General features: G+C 38.3%; 1 protein-coding gene across 3 annotated transcripts in view; it reads right to left on the bottom strand.

Annotated features, from left to right (window-relative positions):
- RNLS (renalase, FAD dependent amine oxidase) overlaps window positions 1-17382 on the bottom strand; it is an 89606-nt gene that overhangs the window by 70843 nt on the left and 1381 nt on the right. For 2 of the 3 annotated variants that reach the window (XM_064513551.1, XM_026097368.2), the window contains exons 3-4: window positions 16575-16717; window positions 15219-15377 (exon numbers count right to left, since the gene is read on the bottom strand). In XM_064513551.1, the coding sequence (XP_064369621.1) occupies window positions 15219-15377; window positions 16575-16717 (302 nt within the window). The remainder of the gene's footprint in view (window positions 1-15218; window positions 15378-16574; window positions 16718-17382) is intronic. The other variant, XM_064513550.1, reaches the window with a different exon arrangement.

The following is a 17382-nucleotide window of genomic DNA, read 5'->3' as shown; positions in this document are numbered from 1 at the left end:
CTGAAGATTCATGAGGGTGTAAAAAATATAAAGCCAAAACCATTAAAATGGTATTGATACGGACTTCAGGCTGGCAGGTCACCCGAAAATCATCCCTAGATTGTTTCTAAAACCCGACACTACAACAACATTTTTGGGCATGTACAAGATGTGAAAGCTAATCATTATCCCTAACAAACCTAGAACTGAAGCTGTTCAAAGGGAACCTTCAGACATTTTCCTGTGGCATTACTACAGCATTTTACCACCTCCTACATGTTAAAAAAAGAACTGATATGCTGAAGCTATGAACTGATGCTAGTTTTCTTTTACAAAGATCTGATGGTGTTTCTGCTTCTTCCATTGTACGTGAAGAGGAAAGCTTGACATTGTGTGTATGTGTTATCATCAGAGAGGAGAGAGCTAGAAAAAACACACACACTTCTAAAGAATGAAGGGGCAAAATCTTTGAGCATTCAATATGCTGAACTTTAAAACATGCTGTCTCCTTTGCTTGCCAAAATTATGACCTTTCACAGTATTTTAAGCTATACACAAATTAAGAGTAGAACGCCTTTCGGGAAGCATTTTGACAGCCCCAGAGGTATGTAATTCATTAGCCTACCTTTTTCCAGTCTTACAGATTTGCCTTGCCAAGGTATTGTACAAACACGATGCGAAAAGCCTTACACTGACATCAAAAGGTATCAAGTACATGATGCCTTGAGAAGTATTTGGGAAGTGCCAGGAGCCTATAAAATGCTAACAATACTGCAGATGAAAAATGTCAAACTATTCAATTTTTACACACACAGCAACAATTCCCTTTGTCTCTCAACCTTGAGACGCTTTTAAAGGATTTATTTTAAGACTTCATGCCGTACCATGGAGAGATGATAACCTCCTGTAAAGCAAAGGAATATTACATATAAAATATTGTAAGTTACAAGAATTTTTTTCTTTTTAATTTGAACAAGCATTTACTCTGTAAATTATGTTAGCTGAAATGCAAATACAGGAAGGGACACTGAGGCCCTAAGAATTTCGGTTGTGTCAGTATTTCATTTTTCCAATTATTCTTTGTAGATAAATTAAAAACAGTCATGCAAAACTCAAATTTGATGCAACTTCCCCTGTTTCAGTAAGAATTGCATGACATTTTCTTCACAGTAGAAAATTAAGCTCTTGCTTAGGCAATTGTATCTCATGGAAATGCCCAATCTTTTCAATTCGGTCAGTCATAAACTCTAAAAGTAGTTCAGCTATTTGGAAATGACCAACCATTTCAAAAAAAATTTTTTTGGCTGCTTTTAAGTTGTATTGGAGCACAACATACCTTATAAAATAGGAATGTTGATATCAAGCTTACATTTGCTACAACTATTCCTTAATTCAACACAGATGAAAGGGTTTTGATCACTTTTCTGAAACAAACTACCTTCTGTGCTGATGAGAAAACAATATGGAAACAGCCAGAAAGTCCATTTGTTTTATGCTTCACAGAAACGTACACAACTTTCTTGTTCTGCAGCGCTACACCAAGACACTCAAACCACTTGCTGTCTGCATATTTTTCATCTTAGATAATTTGCTTTCCTACATTTCCATGGGCAGCTCTTCTGTTCACAGCCATTCCCTCCTGACCAACATTTTCTGCAGTTACTTTCACAATACAGTAGCAGAGACTTCATTGCCATATGTAATTTTAGAAATACAATGTTCAGCTAGACTTCAGTATTTGCTTATTCTGTACAAGGCAGGCACTGAATCTGGAACATATACCCATTTTATGACTGCAGTTACTGGAGATCTAGGTGACCAACTGGTCAGGTGAAGTAGTATCAGATGCTGAAGTCCACACACACATTTTATTTTGGATCACTGCTCAAAACCCAAGAAGCCTTGCAAAATTATTTCTTTACAGTTTTTTTAATCTTTCTTTAAAATAAAACAGCACCATTTCCTTAAAGTAAAACCAATGAGAATAAGACCAGCCAATCCTTCTGTATGTACAGGTATACACTTACGTTCCTATATCCGTCTTAAGGCAGAGAACCAACCAGCCACGTTTGAGTCCTGCTGTATTTTTAAAGCATTACTTCTGGGAATAGACTCAGAGGCTACTGGTGCTTCAGGACTGACTTTGGAAACCCTTATTTGCATATCCCTTGTTCTTTGGAAGAAATGAAGTGAAAGGATAGCTTTAATGCCATTAAATAAGGTAATGCGTTCTTTACATTTTTAATAATTTATAGCAGCTGAGTCCATTGCTACAACATAGGCTGTTGCATCAATAAAGTCAACCAAGCCTATCTTTGTTTCTCACCCAGCATACTTCTTTGCTGTCCATATTGTAAATTAAATAAGCTTTGGGACTGTGAGACTGCCTACACTTAAAATTTAGCTACATGTAAGCCCCCCTGATCACCCCAATAGCAAATGTCAATTTAGTACCTCTACCGATCCTGATCAGCAAGGTCCAAATGCTTACAATCACACCCCTGACTGCTGCTAATATGCTACAAACAAGTGTTTTAAGTCTTCCTTCCATCAAGTTTTACATACACAAAGACTTCTTATCTGGAGCGGGATAACTCATAACATTAAAGATTAAAATTTTGGTAGATCTGTCAATAAAATCAAGTGCAAAAGCAAAACCCCCAAACCCTACGAGATGTTTGAAATTTCCTGAATTCAACCGCTATATTATCATTGGCTAGTTCCAGCCATCACAAATGATATGAATTTAAAAAAAAAAAGTGAAGCAATACTTAAAATTGTTCTGCAAATATGTGAAATAAAGTTTTAAAACCCTCAAAATGTCATTAGATAAAGAACTGATGGCAGATACCGAAATAGCTGCTAACGAAAACAGAAATTATGATTAATGAACATAGAGCTTTGGGAAGTCTTACATCTGACTTTTATTTTATAATAAAACAATAGAAGCTCAAACAATATTTACCTTTTTCAAACAAACTATTAAGGTACACGACAAATGCAAGACCACCTCCAGGCAAGCTATTTTATAAAGCCTGCTCATTTGCACAAACTTCAGTCCCTATCCCTGTCATCTGATCTATGAAAAAATCAGGTGACAACTGATGGTCATCTGCTAGCTTTGGGGAAACCTCATGTGGGTCAGAACAGAAGATATGATCTTATGATTAAAAGTACTGGATCAGAGTTCATTCTGATAAATGTACCACAAACATTGCCCAACTTTTAAAGGCAACTCATGATGTTACAAAGTACTGGAAATACCAATAAACCTAAAGAATGTAGTATTGTCAACAACTTCTGAAATATTGGATAGGAAATCAGATTCTGTCTTGAAATGAGGTGAGAACTACATCAGTCTGAACAAAATTTATCAGGGCTTCTTTTTTTTTTGTAAAGAATAGAGTCACAGGAGACCATGCAGTGCTCTGAGTGTCTCTGGAAAAGTGGATTTGGCAGAGATTTCTTTTACTGGTTCTGAGAATTCAAATCCTGGGGAGGTAGAAGGTAGTCAACAGTAAATGCAGGCTTGTAAGGCAATGCAGGGAAACCTCACACAATATAGCTGAAATACTAATAGGATATTATAATATTCTGGATTAAAACTGCAGAAGAAGAAAGCCATTTTTCTCTGTTCCTGTGCCACTGTCAGTGCTGTCTGGCCTTTTTCACTCCTATACCCATCTATCCCTATTTCAGTTGAGTTGACACAGCTCTCTGTTGTCCGTGCATTGAAGAGGATCAAGGAACTTAAACTGGTAATGAACAGAGAACAGGCAGATAGAAAACAAGGCAATAGAAAAATGTTTGTATCCTGAAGTTTCACAGTCAGCTTAAACTGACCTGACAGCAGATTTCTAAATATAAAGGGGGGTTTCCCCCTTCTCTTTCAAGTTTGCTCAGCTCTAGAGCCTACACAACTACCATGTAAGTGAGATCAGCTTGCTGATCCAAACACAGACCTTTTTTGTTGTGAGATTTTTCCCCTACTGTTAGTTTTCAGTCACATCAGTGAGTTGACCCAACTCATGCATTTAAGATTTAACAATGCACAGTGCAACACTTCTGCAAAATAGTAAATATCTCTACCATCTGTAACACCCTATCTGATGGCACAGGAAAGCGGACAGAATTTAGTTTCTGCAAAGAGTGTCTGAGGGCAAGTTATTCCTGAAGTTTAATAAAAAAGCATACCATACATTCTTGGAAATTATGATGCCGAGTGTGAAAAGCTGACTGCAATCTCCATGCAAATTTTACATTTGACTCAACAGAGCCAGAATATCATTATGTTTAGAACGAATATTATTCCTTTCTCTGCTCTAAACCAGGTGTGGACTGCAAATGAACTTAAAATTTGCAGATGTATCAGTGTGAGGTAAAGATAATTTTTATAAAGAATGGTTTCAATTACAGTATGAGTGGCCAGCAACTATTAAAAAACACCTAGAAATCCATAAAAGCCCACCCAGTCTAGAGGTACTAGCTGAGTTATGAGAACATATTAAAATACACATAGCATTAAAAAAAATAAGTATTTCAGTGAAGACTTCTGTCTGCTTATTTTTGATTGCAGCACTAATTAAAAAAAAGTCCTAAAGCAAGTGATTAAATGTCAGGACTATTTGTAAACCTCACAGTTTTAAAAGGCTTTCAATTCTCTAAAAGCAATAGTTCAAATTGTAGATTTCATATTAAAACCAAGTCTATTAAGTCCTCAGAGTCAGTCTACGGTCATCTGTACATATTTCAGTTGTTAGTATGCTGAGCAGGTGTGGCAATAGGAAAGGAGAGAGAGCTTTTCCAAATACTTTTCCACTGCATTTTAACTCTCCTTCCCCCCTCCCCTCTCATGTAAAAACAAAAACAAAACTTCAAGCAAAGTAGAGCTTTTAATCAAAGGGAGAGCTGAGATATAGATTACCATTGTTTCCCAAACTCAACCATCAAAAAATTTTACCTTCAGCATCTAAAAATTCAAGTTTAATAGAAATACCTTCACTAGGCTTACTGAACAATAAGTTCTCAGTAGCACATCCAGGCCATCTTACAATACAGAAACCATCAGCTCATTAAATGCATGTCCCAAGAGAGAGAAATAAAGAAGTTTCAGAATTGTTCAGTTTGCTCACAGTTTTTTGCAGGGAAGTTTTTTTTTTCTTTTAGGCTAATGGCAAAGAGCAGCCTTGGAAAAGACTTCTCTATCTAAACATAATTCCTGAAAGTACCAAAGACTGTCTGCTGTTAGGAAAAACTGAAAGGTATCTCTGTTTATTGTTCAGATAAACAAATCTTAGAGCATTTATTTGTTCTGTTCCAAGTATGACCTGTACTCAAATACCGCCACCTTTATGATTTAGAAAAAAACTAACCTGAGCGTATACACATGTACTCAAGTTTAGCTGATCTGATGTTCTTGGGGTTCCATCCTCCATTTTGAAATATATTGCTGGAATGGCATAAAGAGGCCAAATGAGCATTAAAAAAAAGCTTCACAAGCTTACTTATTTGAAAGTCCACTGATGCAGAAGCACTCCGCCAACCAGCCCTTTACTTTGAAGCATACACACGAGGGACAGAAGAGAAGCAGATCCAGGCTACAGTAATTACAGATAGTCAGATCAGCCAAAATTACATGTGTCAACACACGAAGGCAGTACTGCTTTACACATCAGAAGTAATTTTTTTAAAACCAGTTTAGTTAAATCGGCGCAATTTGCTGCCAGCTTGAGGTGCAGGTGCTTTGAATCTCTTCTGAGACTACACAGGAAACCTAAGCTAATTCAAACCATAGATTCATGAGCACTTTTTTGCTCACGAGGGTCAATCGCTTGCACAGATCGTGTGCTGCTCTCCTCCCCTCTTTGAAACTGCAAACGGTGCCAGTACAACTGTCTGTGGGCCACATGGTGACTGAAGATCACACAACTGATCCTGCTAAAAATAACTCCCCCACTTTTTTTTGGGGGGGGGGGGGGAAGGGTATTTTTAACCCATGTGGTCCCACAGACAGTTGTGCTGGTACAATTGACTTTCCGGAGGTAAGGTAGAAGCCTAGAAGAAATGTTTCTATAATGTTACTAGGCACTGAGAAGAAATGCTCTAAGGTAGTGCAGCCCTCCTGCAGGACTTCTGTTAAGAGCTGTCATGCTGGTCAGGCCAAAGGAACCAGTGAGAAGCAGCTGCCCTACTCCCTCCAAGTCTGAAGTCTTATCCATTTCCAGATGGACAACAGGCAGATTTTTCTCTTCCAGCACCATATCTTGGTTTCTTCTGTTTTATTCTGATATCTCTGAAATCAAAGTTTCAGCTTTTTACCAGAAAAGAGCAGGCAGTGTTAACTGATGAGAAAATCCAAAGCAGCCCTGCATCTAGTATATATCCTACTTTGTTCTCTCCTTTTCAAACCTCCTATGCTGACACAGATTTGGCTTGATCATCATGCTTCTCAAATGAGGAGGGTCACTGGAATTGGTGTGGTAATTTATTTTACTTTTAATAGGTTTCCAATGTGTTTAATAACTACAGAAAAAAGTCTGTAATAAGCACTCCAGATAAAGAAACACCTAAAAATAGGCTAGGTAAGTCAGTCTTCAGGCCATATACAGCCTACTCTGATCTTTCCTGATGCTCCTCCTTAGTCCCTCCTCTGCTCTGAGATGTGTAGTCCCATCCTTTCCTTTCTGCCGCTCATCAGACCCTTCCACGAACTAATCTAACTCCTTGATCTAGCAAAAACTACATATATATATATGTATAGATATGTATGTACATACTCTCTCTATATATTTATATATATATATGTATAAATAATATTTGGGGGAGGATTGGCAAGTCAGAACAACTCACTGGAGGGTTTAAGAAGCTGCAGTGGAAGGTAAGCAGAGGCTGGCAGTGGGAGAAGGGGACAGGATGCCATTCACTGAATAATAGGTGAATTTCACAGTCGGAACCCAAATGGAGAACACATCCTACCCAAAGGTTGGCTAAGAAGAGCTGTATTATGTCCTGTTACATCGTGTAAACAGCTCTCTTGTGGGTAAGGGTAGTGGGTTGCACTAAGGAGAGTTATGTCCTGCATTTCTGCCAGAGTACTGATCATTCAAATGATGGCTGTCTCACACTTCTGTCAGTGTATCACACAGTTTTACCAACACTGATCCTAGCACCTTCACAACCTCAGTCACTAGTAGGACGCTTCTATTTCAAGTAAGTGACATGTTTTTTAAAACACCACATTAATATCAACAGCTATGCTCACTCAAAACTAGTAACTACTTCTATTACCAGAAAGCACAAATATTTGTACTGTCTGACCTCAACTCCTAGGGTCTGATAAGTCATTAACAATTTGGTGTACATGTTTACAACAGACATTTTAGATATGTTAGGTAATGAGAGTAAATTCAAAGTCCAGATAAGCCCTACTAAATTTCTTTGGAAATGGACCTACGAAATTCAGAATTTATCATCATCCTACTAAAAAATAAATACATACACAGAAAGTGCTTAGCAAGAACTTGGGACTGGTGAAAACTCAAAGTTTTGCTTATTCACATTTTAAAGCCTCCTTAAGGAAATATATTCCTCTTCTACTTGCATCTTCTCATCAGCTTGTATTATTTATAAAGCACGTGGGACATTTACACACATGAAAAAAAAATTAGGTCAAGCCTGAAACAAAAGCCAAGACATTCATTTTTATTAGCAGATTATTAGGCAAAACCGTAAATTTTAATTCTAAGTAAAGCAACTTAATGAAAACATTCTGAACACACAGACAAAAATTGTTGCAAATTGTTGCAACCTTTAATTGCTACATTACTAAATGTCTTAATAAAAACAGAGCTGATAAATATGTTTGCCAATCTCATTTGAAAATACACAAGAAAGGATTACTTAGTGATCATATGCAAATCAGTATATACTTCTAGGATTATTCTAACAATGGCAAACAATATAGCAGCCCATTACGTCTGAAATGTTCATTAGATGATGAATATTTGTAAAATCTAGTCCTTTAATTTGCAAAGATTCTGCTTTTAAGACAGTTTATCTCTTTTTGACAATAAATTTACATTACAAGATTCAGACACACATTTGTTCACTTTTTTTACCTTCTGTATAAGCACAGTAATCACTACCAAAATATACACAGCCCAAATATAAATTAGTGCACTAAATTTAATATAGTCTTCAAATTTAGATGTCTTAAAGATTATTTGATTGCTGCCACCTATTGTTGTTCTAAACACATTGCAAGTAGCTAAACATTTTCCCCTTCTGCCTCAACACAATACTAGTACTAAACTTTTAACTATTTAAAATGCTTAAGGAGTTACTAACTCTTCATATACCATGGGTTATACAAAGAAGAAGGGAAGGCAAGGAAAAATGAAGACATTGCAAAAAGATATTTTTTGATAATTTTTTTTTGTAATTCTACTGTAACTTTAAGTAAAAACAGTATGCATAAATTTATTAACGGAAACCAACCAAAACAAAGTCAGTGAAGGTAACTTCATCAGATACCAGTATCAAAGAGCCATAAGAATGCCTATTTCACAGACCACCAATTCAACAAAAATTCCAGTTTAACAGATTTCAAACCTCATAACTTCCATCAGCATTACTATTTAATGTCTGTTACTGCTAAATATCCAATTGGTAAGTCCATTTGGGCATAACAGTTGTAGAAGAAATAAATATAACAGTTTCTGAAAAGATTGGCCATAGGTAACTCACTGCTTTCCCTACCCCCTTTCAGATAAAAGTTGATAAATGCTGGCCCATTCCAAAGAATACAAATAAACAGAACAAAAGAATACAAGCAAATGGAACAATTTTATAAATTAAATACATACATATGTATATATATATACACGGTGTGTGCATATGCATATACACACATATAACTCTCCATCAACCAGAGCAAGTTTTGGCTTTCCCCCCGAAGTGAAGTAACTCTGAAACAGCCATTTCTCATGCAGTCTATTTAAAATGATAGTTCTAGATTGCCAAAGGCCATATAACTCTGTCTCCTCCTAAATACAGCTTCACAATTCAGTCTAAAGTCTCATCTAAAATGTTAAAGACAGAAAAAAGTCTGAAACTAATAAATCCACCTAATAAACAGTTTATTCTGCAGACCTTCAAGAGTTAAGATGGAAACTTTGCCACTGAATAGAAAATTTGGGATGGTAGGGGAGGATATGTCTCCCTCATATTCTCCCTCAAAATGTAAAGCATGAGCATCATGTAAATAAATGAAAAAAGAACTTGGGAGGGAAAAGGAGACCTCCCTCAAGTAGTCTGTGACTCTCCCTTTTGCTAGTCTTCGCTGTTAAAGCCAAAACACAAACCCAAGGACTAGTAAGTCTGAAGATAAAATTTTGGACTGTTTCAAATTTATAAATCTGATCTCATTGACTTTCTGCAACAGGACATTAAACTTTTAAATATCTCTAAAGGATATAGGCAAATATTTACAAATCTAAGACCACATTCGCCACTGGACACAAAGGCACCTAAATTATTGTAACTTGTTGGCCAAGTCCTAGCCATTCATAGTCCAGTGCAGTCACACACACGAGTTTTGCAATGACGAGGAACTCACAATGTGCACATGCTTTTGCTGAAGCACCTAACTACAAATTCAGGAGCCTAATTTTCAGGACACATCTCTGAAAACATCAGCATAGGTGTCCAAACTAGTCTGGTATTAAATAAACATGCAGAATCTTTAGCAACTTATGGTGATCATTTATGGGACCACTGCTTAAAAATAAACTATTTAGGCAGCTAAATACTCTCAAGCATGGGAGAAGTACAGATGTGACAGAATAACCTCCAGACTAAGGCAGCAAAAGGGTGAATTCTTGAAAGGGGTGAATTGTTAATCACTTCTGATCAGTCGTTTGAACACACAACTCCAACCCAGGTCATTTCACACATTTATATCAAGTCTAATTCTGATACTTACTAATGGATCAAAGCCTCATCTACTCCACACAGCTGCTCCTATGCAGCATCACTTATTTTGCAGTCTTTATCTATACATTAACACTAACAATCCTCCATCAAAATCCACTTAAAACTTCATTTGGCTTTGAACCCATAGATTCAATTACACCTAAGTGGCTAAAATGGGATCTGGCACAGGTCCTTTGTTCAGGCTCCAGCATGGAGAAAAACTGAAGTGAAAAGGCATCTATTTGAGAGCAACCTCACATAGGAAAAAGAGCAGTAAAGGATATGGAAGGCCTTTAAACAGGCTGCCTCTAGTTAAGAAGTTGTCGAAATAAGGATGGTATACTGCGGCATGGAAGGGTACATAGTAAAGGCTGTTTGTAGTCAAAAAGCAGGGCTTACAGCAGGGCTTACTGTTGGGGAAATGGCCCAAGCTCTTTGTGTTGACACAGCTCACCACTATTGCAGCGGTCATTGGGATAATATCATCACAAGGCCACCAAGCCACATCTTTCATTTGGCTTCAGCGTCTGTCTTCTGTATAATAAAGGCCTTCATGAACAGCAATTAAGGTAGCTGCCCTCCTAAATCCTCCCTTCACTTTAAGCCCCTTGCCTGCAGTCTCAGGACAGAGTTACACCTGATATCTGAGCTGGCTTCACAGCCTGCTGTTCCCAGGAGAAAGTCCTCCCTTTCCTCTTACGCCATCCTTCACTTCAGCTGTGGCAGGAGCACAGCAGCACAGTAAAGTGATTCCTCCAATCCTCAGTAACAGCGAAGGGGAAGTATGCAACCAGGAGCAGTGATCTCCCTTTTTAGCAGCATCTGGAATTATCAATTTGTACGTTAGAAACATACAAATGTGTTTTCCAGCAGAAATCATCAAATTCCTTCTTGTTTGGCACTTCAGAGCACACAGATAACTGACCCGCTTTAAGTGCGAGGAGGCAGCCTCAGCAGATCTGTGGGCTGGCAACACCAGCCATCAGGTAGTCACTCAGCAAGTCCGATCAGCTGGCAGAACCAAGTCAAAACCAAGATATTCATTTACACTATCAGAGTCAATTTTGAGTCAGAACAGGGATCTGATCTGAATCACAGTGCGGCTACCCAGTTCATTAGTGCTGACAGAGGGGTAACAGTAGGACACTGTCAGTGCGGAGGGGAAAAGGCTATCACTTTCGAGAGATATCCACATTTAAACAGGCTTAACCTCATCATGAAGTTGCATCTTAAATCTCAAGAGAAGCAGATCCAAGAAATGCCCATTCTGTGTCATCAAAATCCAGTTCCTCAATATACATCCAATAAAAGGCTGAGAATTAGAGATGCAGTGAGGTATCCAGGTCCTTTATAAGTCTAAAAGAATCTGAAATCTACCTTTCATTGAGGTTTTGAAAAATCTCCTTTACGTTCTCCCCTTTCTACTCTTGGCCTAAAGAAACAGCAGTAAGGAAGAGAAGAGCTCCAATGTTAGGGAACTTCATGGTTCAGGGAGTCAACCCTGCTGCATCAGATGAAGAATTAACAATTGGTTTCAACTCTGTATTAGGCAAAGAAACTAGTCTCTCACAGAATTAAGGTAGAGAGAGGGAGAAAGATGGGAAGAAGAAGACGACAAAACTCCTTTCTGGGTTCCCTCAGATAGAAGTCAATCCTGCAGTTATAAAGAAGATTAAGAAAAGGATGGTGAGGAAAGCATCCAACAGTTCCAACACTTTAGGAGCAAGTGAAATGAACTGTTCATTTTAAGTATATCTCCTGAAAGGGACCTGCCCACATTTTGTACATGAAAGGGATTAATCATCACAGGATAAAAAATTTGCTGTGATAACCTTTTTAAGGGGTGGCAGAAATGCACAGCTGGTACACAATTAGAGGTCTTCTGCTTCCAAGGGTTTCTGGTATGTTTAGAGAAGGTTTTTTGTTGTTTTTTTTTTAATCACTTTAACATATTTTTAAAGCATTTTCAACCAAGACAACATCCCCAAAACACCCACAAAGCCACATGATGTACCTATGCAAGTCATCATCCACTACCCCATCTACTGAAACTTCATGGGAATTAAATGTGTATTAAATTGAATTTATTCCAAAATTTTCATGTTTTACATACTCATGTAAATCAGAACTTTTTTTGAGGAAACCAAGAAATATTTAAGTATTCCATTGAATCAGTATATCTGCTCTCATGTTTCACTTGCTGCTTTAAAAAAGTGAAGAATTTATTCAATCCCTGAACACATCCTTCTACACACTACTCTCAGAAGGTAACACGGTGTGAATAGGCTCCCAGGTAGCAAGTATGTGATTATACAAGAGTTAAATATTTTTACCTTACTGTATTATTATTAAGTTGGTCTGAACAAGTTTTCAGGTTTGGTGATGAACATCAAGAAGGCAAAGGTATTTATCGCATTCAAACTGAGCAAGAAGTGGAAAAAACTTTCATTAGAACAGTTCTGCTTCACAAAGGAACCTGAACTTCTGCAGGACTGTGAAGCATGTGCTTTTCCTAATTGAGACACTATGTGATATTTCTTTAGGGAAGAAGTATCGAAAGAAAACAGCTTTCCTTTGGACAAAGGATGTACAACATTTCCCACGCTACTGAAGTACATGTGCCTGGCTTCGCCTCCCTGATCTCCTTTTACAACTAATAGAGAAAAGACAGGTTATTGCAACTCGGGGGGGAAAAAAAAGGAAAAAGAACAAAAACAGAATTAGAGACATCAATTCCGATTCAGGAAGGCCTTAATATGCAGACTGATGGAACCTAGGGGAATATTTTGAGAAAACATTACTACACGCTTACTCTATTTCTATTTTCTTCCCAGGACATTCACCGTTGACCACCGTCAGAGAGGACACTGGACAGGATGGGCTGCTGGTCAGATCCACTACCACTGTCATTTATCCCATTAATTGCACGAGCAAAGAATCAGGCTGCCACCTGGTTATGCCTGTCCCAATGCACTTGTACAGCCTGGGCTATTGAGGTTTCATATCTGCTGTGAACTGAGCTAGCCAGACTGAAGTAGCTTGAGATAGTTAGCCATGACCGCAAACATCTCCAAGCGCTTAATACTCCATGTTAATGTGGTAATGTGCCTAACAAAAATAGGGATCAAGTCTCTCCTTTGGGATAGGTGCATGCTGTAACACCCATCTTTTCATCTGTTATATATCACTCTCCTCTTACTTTCTAAAGCTTGTGAAGCCATGCTTCAGCTAGTGACCAGTGAGACAATTTTTTTAACATTGGGTTATTGTATCTTCATATGGCAGAATAATGCACATGCAGCCATTGAAACCCAAATACTAGGGAAATATATAGTTATAAAAATGATGTCTATACATTTACCCTGCTAATATGATTCAGAGTATGAAGCAAAAAAGCACAGTCATCTACCCAAGAAAATTCAGTGGGGATACCATTACTTACTATAGTTAAAGAAAGGATAAATGATAGAGCATACAAAAGAATAAATAGCAGAGAGGTCCTGTTCTTATGGGATAATTATCTCTTTAGATAGTAAAACTTAAAATAACAGACTGTAATAAAAATACTCCTCTTCCTTATCATGATCAGACATCAATTTTCCCTCTGCTACCCTAAGATGCTGTCCTGGAGCTCAAAGACCTGTTGCATCTCTCTTTCTCTTTTTTTTCTCCTACTTTCTTCTCTTTTTTTCTCTCATACAGCTTTTGTTTACTGTGAAACGCCTTCAGATAGGAGGCTCATTCTAACCGCCCTCTCCTACTGCTGTAATGTCTTTTAACAGACAGACAGTATCCAAAGCAGACTCACATATTTAAACACATTAAAATCCAAGATACAGTAGAGAACAATCAGCCAAGTATTACAGTTGGTTCTTCATCTTTACAGCACTAGTACAGCTGCTTTAGCCCAGAGAGTGGAAAAACACTAGACTAGAAAGACACTAAAGTGTCTACTTTGGAAGCTGGTAGTGGAGGAGGTAATAAGCCCTGTCAGACCAGAAGTGACTCAAATAGAGTCACGCGGGTGCCCTTGCACTGCTGCCAGCATGATGAGTTCAAAGAGAGGATATTAGCCAGATGCAGCATGTCCTAATACAATGCTGCAGCTGAGGTGATACATCCAGAGACCAGTGTACTTCATACGTTTCTGCCAGTGTCAGTGCTGGTCTGGCTGGGTCTGCCGCCTTCTCCTCAGCATCAGCCCTCAGAGTCATCTCCCGTAGAGCTGCGTCAAGACCTCTGCCTTGTAGATCCCCACAGTCCCCCTTCTGCAAGGATTCCTTAATTTGGATCAAGTCTCGTGGCAAATACATCAAACCTGCTCACAGGCATGGCTGTACCTCAGCTAACAAGCCCTCCCAGCAACCACAATGCTGGGAGCACACTGCAGACGGACACTGACTTTGCACAGAGCTTATTTGAGTGAGATCAGCTTCACGTAACACGCAAACATTCAGAGCAAAGCTGGCCCTAGAAGCAACACCCAAGATACTGCACCTAAGCCAGTAAACTTGTCCAGACCTGAACTTGCTCTTCTTTTCTCAGCATGGAACTGCTCTTTCTAAGACTCCATGGCACTGTTAACACATTTACCCAGAAAAATCACCAAAGGTAACTGAGATCTAATTGTGTTTGGGGAATACAACCCCCAGGGGGCAGCCAGAAACAGCAAACAAGCTACGGCTTGCTGCAAAGCTGGAGGGTCTCAGCAGCTTCCATCTTATAAACTTGAGAGCTCTGGCTCTTTTCCTCCCCTCTACTTAATATGATTTTAGTCTCACTGAAATGTGCTAGTTATTTTTTTCCACACTACAGATGTTATTCAACTCTTACCCCTGGGTTATTCCTTTTGCAAATAAACTGAGGGTAACACTGAACATCAGCAAGAGATCTTGAGAAAGAGATAGCAACAAGAAAACCACCACTTGGTAACCAGCTGAGGAGCTTGACAGATTCAGTAACTACCAAAACTAACGTAGCTGTTTTCAAGTTACAGTAAGACTAGTTCTGTTTCTGAGACACACAGAAAAGATCAGATGTAAAACTATCTCATGGAAAAAAAACTCTTTAGATTTTTGCTATCAAGGTATTACTGCTCATGCACAACACACACAGTCTTGAAATTGCCTGTCTCCTATTGTTTTCAACTTCTTTCTCTTCTGGGGGAAAGTAACAGACAGCTCAGACTGTTGAGTGATTTTTTGGCATATCAGATGCTAAATTGTCATTTTAGGTTAAATATCTGCAGTTTTGAGGTATGAACTTACTGTTTACAATGTCACCTTGTAGCTGAAGAATTTGCGGAACAGGCATTGTGAGAATAACTATATCAAACTGTTCTGGCGATCCCATTTTCCTGGAGACTTCCCATTTCCCATCTCGAAGAGAGATATGAGTTACGTGATGTTCATAGAAGACATCCGCACCTGCTTCAAAAAAGGAAAAGTTAAACACATGTTATAGTAAATTTGACAGAAAAAACGCATAGTAGTTTCCCTTAGTAAGTGGAAGAGTGCGCACATGTAATGTTCAACAAATTCAGTTGAATCAATTTTACAGCCAGCATATGACATTAAAAGAACAGATCCTCATCAGCTGAAAAATTCTCATCCCTTCCTTGTGCTAGGGCTGGTATTCATCTAACTCCTTGCTGACAGGAGTCAGCTCAATAAACTGGTGGAAAACTATGAACTGCTTTCTTTGTCAGGTTAGTTTTCTGCAGATTTAGTGAGCTGAACCAACACAGAATGAAATCAGGTGAGCACCAGAGCACACATCCAGGAGCTGAAAAAAAGAGGTTACAGAAGTTGCCCGTTTTAGCATATCTCACATATCAGAAGATAGGAATACATATAATTATTTGTATTATGGTCTAAAAAAATAACTAATAAAAAAAAAAAAACAGTCACATGAAAGCTGCAAAGCTTGACTGTCCATAAAACTAACATTTTTCACATCAGAGTTAAACTAGTCACTAAACAGTATAACATAGTTCTGCCACGTTACTCCAAATGCAGAATTTACACAGTTTAAACTAGCATATGATCTTCTTCTTACTCTCTTCTAAAGAACTTTCAACACAGCAGGTTTATATCCTATATAAGCATTCATTTCTACTGAACACAGGATGTGGCTCATCAATGATGTTCCCAGCTACTCAGTCAAACAGCATAGTTAAATTAACTATACAGTTATGAGAAAAATCAAAACACTCACTTCACTGAAGTTTTATGCAACTCAAATTTCTTCTTAATCATCTGTGCAAACACAGTATAGTCCCATTCCCACTGAATTATGACTGTCCTAGTCGTGTTAGATCTGACTTTCATACATTAACGTAAACTGTGTAAACGTAAGCCTGGTCCTCGATCCTAGAGACCTTACACTTGTACCTACATTTTTAGTAGATGCCAGCACTGCAGCTGAAGTCAGTGAAGTGCTTGCAGGACTTGGAAATTTACAGAGCTTACAGGCGTGCTTACCCATTTAGGTAACTTCAAGGCATACATAAACAAAGAACCTGAGCATCCTAACTGGAAAGTTAAATTTGAAAAAGAGTTCAAGAATGCCATCAAAAACGCAATTAAAAACTTTCATTTCATACAATGGCATCTAAAAATTACCTGACTGTTTTAAATAATACTTGACAATTGAGGAGGTGCCCTGGGGTGCCATGTAATTGCGAGAGCCTTCTTTCACTAGCATTCCTTCAATGGGTGCAGTCAGTGGTTCCAAGATGCCATGAGACAAAAGTTCCTCATAGAAGCTTAAAAGGAACAAACAACACAGATAAGAAAACACACTGCATGAAAACCCACAGCAGCTGTCATCATTTTTCATAACTGATGCTAAGACTGGCATAACTTCTGAGTTTACAGAACACTTTTTACCTGCCTCATACAACCTGCGTTTCAACCCAAACTATGCAAGAACACTAACCATAGCTATGAAAAGACAAACTATCCTGCTATTTTATGGGGGTTGGCTTTTCATAAGAAATCAACCCTACCTACATCTCCTGCAATACAAATTTGTTAGAAAGTAGTTGGACTGGAAAAGTTTCCCTTCGGCCAGAAATTTGAGAGAGTTAACTGTGGACGGACTATGAAGGAAAGTTATTTAAAGTTTTGAGTATTTGTACAAACTGACTCTCCACTCCTTTAGTGTGGAAGTGCAGGAAACTTCCAGGAGCTGGATGTGGGTGTCTGAAATGCAACTTTCACGCAACGTGGCGTTAGTAAAAACACCCTGCATCGTCTACAACTTACCATCATTACATCACCACCCCCTTCCTAAGTCTACTGTAAATAGTCCCATGCAATGAGCAAGTTCAAACAAGCCTCTGATCAGAACGAACATGATTTTCCTCCACCTCTGCAGTCAAGTGACAGTTCTTCTAAAGGTAGAGATTTCATAGCCCCACAAAGCAAG

The sequence above is a fragment of the Dromaius novaehollandiae genome, chromosome 6 (assembly GCF_036370855.1).
Source record: "Dromaius novaehollandiae isolate bDroNov1 chromosome 6, bDroNov1.hap1, whole genome shotgun sequence".
Lineage (NCBI taxonomy): Eukaryota > Metazoa > Chordata > Aves > Casuariiformes > Dromaiidae > Dromaius > Dromaius novaehollandiae.
Note: the sequence above shows the minus strand (reverse complement) of the source record. Positions and strands in the feature narration are given on the sequence as shown.